Source organism: Lepidochelys kempii, chromosome 3 (genome assembly GCF_965140265.1).
Source record: "Lepidochelys kempii isolate rLepKem1 chromosome 3, rLepKem1.hap2, whole genome shotgun sequence".
Classification (NCBI taxonomy): Eukaryota; Metazoa; Chordata; order Testudines; family Cheloniidae; genus Lepidochelys; species Lepidochelys kempii.
The window spans coordinates 57,984,354-57,990,875 of record NC_133258.1 but is presented as its reverse complement, the minus strand read 5'-3'; the positions used below and the strand labels follow the sequence as shown (position 1 = coordinate 57,990,875).

The 6,522-nt window shown below is 41.6% G+C and overlaps 1 protein-coding gene across 4 annotated transcripts in view; it reads right to left on the bottom strand.

Moving 5' to 3' along the window:
* Positions 1–1,038: 1,038 nt before the first annotated feature.
* DDX43 (DEAD-box helicase 43) overlaps positions 1,039–6,522 on the bottom strand; it is a 64,110-nt gene continuing 58,626 nt past the window's right edge. For 2 of the 4 annotated variants that reach the window (XM_073336448.1, XM_073336449.1), the window contains exons 16-17: positions 1,852–1,989; positions 1,039–1,500 (exon numbers count right to left, since the gene is read on the bottom strand). In XM_073336448.1, the coding sequence (XP_073192549.1) occupies positions 1,876–1,989 (114 nt within the window). In that variant the 3' untranslated portion in view covers positions 1,039–1,500; positions 1,852–1,875. Of the gene's footprint in view, positions 1,501–1,851; positions 1,990–5,195; positions 5,268–6,522 lie in introns of those variants that run through there. The other 2 variants (XM_073336450.1, XM_073336451.1) reach the window with 2 other exon arrangements.

Below are 6,522 nucleotides of genomic sequence, written 5' to 3'. Positions count from 1 at the left end.
TGGAGTTGATGGAAACACAGTGTTTGAGGTCAGAAAGTGGAAGAATGCAGGCCGATCCTGATAGCACTGATGAACACTAGTAACACAGCAATCTAGTGACAAAAGCAGTTAGCAATGCTAGTGCTATCATAGTACAACAGTAACTACAGCCACTTTATATTTTGGAATCCAGTGCAAAGACATATGCACCCAAGTGCTAAACACATTTACATCCTGTAGTTTGATTGCATGCTGTATGTACCCATGTGGCTTTGGCATCTGCAACCCATGAATAGGGCTGTGTGTAGGAGGTATAAATGTTTTACAGCCACATAAATATGAGTATAGGACACAGGAGTGGAAATGACCTCCTGGGTCATTGAGTCCAATCTCCCCACTAATAAGTTTCATCTTAAAACTTGCTAGGTTGTTTGCCCCCACTACTCTTACCAGAAGGCTGATCCTGTACCTCATTCCTCTGATGGTTAGAAACCTTCTAATTTCCAATCTGTTTTTATCCATGGCCAGTTTGTACCCACTTGTTCTTGTGCCAACATTGTCCATCAGCTTAAATAGCTCTTCTCCCTCACTGCTGAGTATCCTCCATATGTATTTACAGACAACAATCATAACTTACCTCTATATTTATCCCGAAGAGGCAACACTGCATAATAGCTTGCAAAAAACCAAAATCATAGTTCTGATTTTCTTTCATCCATTACTTTGCTCACGTTGAGGTATTTGTTGGATACTTGAGTACTGAATATTCCAAAACAGAAATGTGCTTAAGGATAATTATACTTTTTACTGATCCTGCTTTTAAGTGATAACGACTATAGTTGCACTTTAATTTTTGGATGTCAGAATACAAGCAGCCACAAAAACAGACTTTATCTATTACATCTACTCAGACAGAACTTAACTTGATTCTTCTTTCTTGGAGACTCCTTGAAACAAGAGCACATAAGAAAGGTACAGCCAGTGGAAAAGCTATTACATTTTCAAGTTTTTATTTAGCAAATGCAAAAATCTTACAGCATTTGAAAACTTCAGTGCTGTACAAAACTGTATTCCTTTATTCTCTTAAAAAAAGGTCAAAAACATCAAAATAAATATGAAAGGTGAAATCTTAGCTCAACTGAAGTCAACAGGAGTTTTGTATATAAGTATATAAGCTTAATGTAAAAGAAAATAAGAGGCCCAGAAGAATCAAATTAGAAAAAAAGATTTGGGCCTCACAAAATTTGTGTACTGTTAATCATTTGGTTAGGTTTCCATCCACTCAGTATGACAGACTTGAAATATTAGTTCAGAGATTTATTCAGCTATTACTGTAAGAATATGCTTCATTTTCCAACAATGAAAGAAGACACCCATCAGTATTCCATGCCTTATCTGTCCCAAACTAGAGATGTAACATCCTCCTTGCACTCCGCTGACATAAATGGTGGTAACATCAGGCATGTAAGTTATTTTGGAACAATGCTGACAAGCGTTGGGTGTATGCACCAATCTGATTCCCTGAAAATATAAGGGAAAAGTTAATTTTTAAAATTCTTGTATATTAAAAAATTCTGCAGTTTGTCAAATTAAAAGCAGAATCTTAATTTTCTCCGGCATTTTTACAATTTTAAAAAATTATGTCATTGCAATGACTAACCTTGACATACACTTCCCCCCCTTAAGCGTGGATTAAAGAATAATTGAGAGTGATGTCTAAACATAGCAACACATCATTAAATGTAAGGAGAACCAGATTTTCAAAAAGTCCACAGACCTAATTCGTGTGTACAAGACAAGACAAAAGTACACATACTTGAAAAAACTGGCCCTAAATTCAAATCTATATGACTATTATAAGAATTTACTTACGTTGTTTAAATATCTCTCAGGCGATTAAAAACCTTTCTGGGACTTTCCACGAGGTCTTCCTAAATCCTTTTCGATTTCTTTTTTCATCTGAAATTGCTTGAATCTTTCTGCCATTGAAATAAGCTCTTCAGGAACTGCCTGATAATTAGAAAGGTATGTTATGGAGAAAGTTTATTCTAAGTGATTCTCTAAGCTTTCCAGTCATATGCCCATGAGGTCAACAAATAAGTATTTATCCAGAATGTTTTCTATTACTCTTATGACCTTGCAGCTGAATACTTTATCAGCACACCAACAAGAAAAAGCCAAGGGAAGATATCTTTTTACCTAAAAAAAATTAGGAAAAATCTTGTGCAGCTTGAGTGATAAATTCTTTGCTGCTTTGTCATTAGATTTCTAGTATACGTAGATAAACCAATACAATATTGTCAACTAAAAAATCCTATGATGTATTTCAAAGACTTCTGCCTTTGAGTTAAATGCCTCAGAAAAAGTTATGGGAAAAGGACATAAAATTCAAGTAGATTAAAATCTGGCACTAAATAATCTACTTGAATTTTATGCTGTTTACTCCATTTCTGCACCCAAACTTTACACCTTCAATCTGGTTAGCTAAATTCCTTATCTGCTCATGTTTAGTTCTTAAAATGTTGTTTTTAAAGTGCCTGGAATTCTCTTAGGATTTTTCATCCAAGTAAGCCTTAGTATCAGACCACCAAGTTAGAGTTCACTGAACTTTGGTTATGAAAAGACCAAGAATTCAAGTGGTTAAGAAAGAAACACCACAGTTTAGTATTTTTGTTTAGTGAAGATCAACCACCTCATTCTGATGCAATTGCAGGATAGAGGAAATCTTAGCTTTCCTATCCACAGTACATTTTGCCCTACATGAATGAAAATGGTTCACATATTTGATGGAGTTTTTCTGTCAGAAAAAGGCAAGTCTGGCTAAACTAAAATGCTTTGTAAAACAGTGTCAATTTCACTAAAATTTTGTTTGTGAGAAAAAAGGGAAAAGTTCTAATCATCTCTGAGTGTCCCATTTCAATATCTTCAGAATATGAAATGGCTGATTTTTCCTTTTCAAGTGGACATTGTTTTTAAGGGTTTTTTTTGTTTGTTTTGTTTTAAGATATGGAAAACACCATTGTAGAGGGGAAGGAGGGCACGTAGTGAAATATATATACCACCACATCTCGAAGAACTCAAGTTTCTATAAGGTGACTCTTCTTTGAGTACTCCATATATATATTCCACTCTTGGTGGCTCAAAACAGTGAACTGAAGACAGACAGGTGCTTGGAGTCTACTTAAAGAAACATAACACTGCTCTGCCAGAAGCAACATCAGATAAAATGGTTACCTACCTTCATGCTCAAATAAATTTGTTAGTCTCTAAGGTGCCAAAAGTACTCCTTTTCTTTTTACCTACCTTCTGTAACTGTTCTTTGAGATGTGTTGTTCATGTCCATTCCGTTCTAAGTGTGCGCACGCCCACGTGCACAGCTGTTGGAGACTTCTGCCTTAGCAGTATCCATAGGGTTGGCTATGGCACCCTCTGGAGTGCCACAGCATGTGCCGGTATATCAGACGCCGCTGGCCCTATGCCCTCTCAGTTCTTTCTTGCCAGCAACTCCAACAGAGGGGCAGGAGGGCAGGTAATGGAATGGACATGAGCAACACATCTTGAAGAACAACAGTTACGAAAGGTGGGTAACTGTTTCTTCTTCAAGTGCTTGTTCATGTTGATTCCATTCTAGGTGAGCAGAAGAAGGGAACAGGACACCAAGGGCTCGAAGGGGGCTTTCATGAGCCGTGCAAGCACCAGATTCAGGTCCCATAGAGGGATTGGGTCCTAGATTTGGAGATAGAGCTGCTCCAGACCTTTTAAGAACCGGCCCATCACGTTATGAGCGAAGACTGACCTGCCCTGGAACAGAGGGTGAAAGGCTGATATGGTGGCCAAATGGACCTTAATTGATGAAAGAGACAAGCCCTGGAGTGTGAGATGCATAAGATAGTCAGGATCGACTGTAACAAGGCCTGCTCGGCCTAACCCTGTGGGCCGAGACCCAGCATGTGAATCGTTCCATTAGGCCAGGTAGGTTGCTCTAGTGGAGTGGAGGGCTTTCTACTACCCAGTAGGATCTGCTGGACATGGGCCAACCACTCCTGCTCTTCAGCAGTTAACCATGCAGCAACCAAGCTGTTAGGTGCAGCAGTGGTAGATTTGGGTGCAGGAGCCTGCCGTGATTCTGAAACAGGAGATCCGGCCAGAGGGGCAACTGCATCAGGGTTGTTACCAACAGGTCCATCAGCGTGCCAAACCAGTGTTGGTGAGGCCAAGCCGGGGCTATCATGATTACCTTGGCTTCGTCCTGCTTGATCTTCGTGAGGACTTTGTGCAGCAACAGCACCAGTGGGAAAGCATACATCAGAGTCCCCAACCACGGGAGTAGGAAGGTTTCTGACAAGGAGCTCCTTTCATTCCCCCGAAATGAGCAGAACAGATGACATTTCCTATTCTGGTGAGTCGCGAACAAATCCATTCGGGGAGATCCCCACTTTTGAAAAATCCCATTGACCACCTTGGGGTGGAATGCCCATCCATAGTGAGACAAGGAGGCTCTGCTGAGGCGAGCTGCTAATATGTTCCTGGTTCCAGGGAGGTGTGCTGCCATCTAATGAATGGCATGCTGCACACAGAAGTCCCAAAGCCGGAGGGCTTCCAGGCAGAGAGCTGATGACCTGGCTCCACCTTGCCTGTTGATATAAAACACTGTGGTGGTGTTGTTCGTCAGGACTTGAACCACTCTGCCTTTTAAGTGGGGCCGAAAAGACTGACAGGCCAAGTGAAGTCAAAAGGGAAAGAAACTGCTGACCATTTGCGAGGCAAGGGAGAGGAGCACTCTGACCAACCATCACAGGCAGTAAGAAGGAACTGAGAGGGCATAGGGCCAGCGGCACCTGATATACTGATGCATAAGCATGGCACTCCAGAGGGCACCACAACCAACCCTATGGATACCGCTAAGGCAAAAGTCTCCAACAACTGTGCACATGGACACGCACACACCTACAACAGAATAGACATCAGCAAGCAGTTGAAGAATATGGTTAAAATATGGTGTAAGGAAAGTCACTAGCAAATGAATCATTTGCTTCAAATGAAAATCTAAGACTACTTTATGCAAAAATATAGGGATAGGAGCTAAAGGTGATTTTGAGTGGAATATTATATAATGAGGCCTGCATAAGTACCTGTATTTTCCCAATTCTTTGAGCTGATGTAACTACTATGAAGATGGTTGTTTTCCTGGACATGTGTAGTCAGGAACAAGTTGTCTGGGGGCACAAACAAGGAGTCCTATTAAACCCGCTAGGACAACATCAATATTCCAGGAAGGAGGAGGAACTCTGAGAAGGGGAAAGAAACATGATCCACTGCAAGGTGGGAGAAAACTGTGGTCCTGAATGTTTGTGTGGGAGAACATATGTTGATATGGCTGCCAAATGAACATGAATGAAACTAACAGGCAGTCCCAAACTCATTAAATTCAGCAAGTGGTTCAGGTAGCTGAAAATTGTGTCTTAATAGGAAATAAATGGCACTGCTCAGCCCAAATAATGAATTTCTTCCACTTGGTTGTGTATGTTGAGCTGGTGGAATCATTTTTACTTTGAATTAAAGCATTCTGAACATCCAGAGACCAGAGTCCATGGGGCCGGATGTACTGCATCCGAGAGTGCTAAAGGAGTTGGCGGATGTGATTGTACAGCCATTGGCCATTATCTTTGAAAACTCATGAAGATCGGGGGAGGTCCTGGTGACTGGAAAAAGGCTAATGTAGTGCCCATCTTTAAAAAAGGGAAGGAGGAGGATCTGGGGAACTACAGGCCAGTCAGCCTCACCTCAGTCCCTGGAAAAATCATGGAGCAGGTCCTCAAGGAATCAATTCTGAAGCACTTAGAGGAGAGGAAAGTGATCAAGATCAGTCAGCATGGATTCACCAAAGGCAAGTCATGCCTGACTAATCTAATTGCCTTCTATGATGAGCTAACTGGCTCTGTGGATGAGGGGAAAGCAGAGGACGTGTTATTCCTTGACTTTAGCAAGGCCTTTGACATGGTCTCCCACAGTATTCTTGCCAGCAAGTTAAAGAAGTATGGGCTGGATGAATGGACGATAAGGCAGATAGAAAGCTGGCTAGATTGTCGGGCTCAATGGTTCCATGTCTAGTTGGCAGCCGGTATCAAGTGGAGTGCCCCAAGGGTCGGTCCTGGGGCTAGTTTTGTTCAATATCTTCATTAATGATCTGGAGGATGGCATGGATTGCACCTTCAGCAAGTTTGCAGATGACACTAAACTGGGAAGAGAGGTAGATATGCTGGAAGGTAGGGACAGGATACAGAGGGACCTAGAAAAATTAGAGGATTGGGCCAAAAGAAATCTGAGGAGGTTCAACAAGGACAAATGCAGCGTGCAGAGTCCTGCACTTAGGACGGAAGAATCTCATGCACCACTACAGACTAGGGACCGAATGGCTAGACAGCACTTCTGCAGGAAAGGACCTAGGGGTTACAGTGGCAAGAAGCTGGATATGAGTCAACAGTATGCCCTTGTTGCCAAGAAGGCCAATGGCATTTTGGACCGTGTAAGTAGAGGCATTGC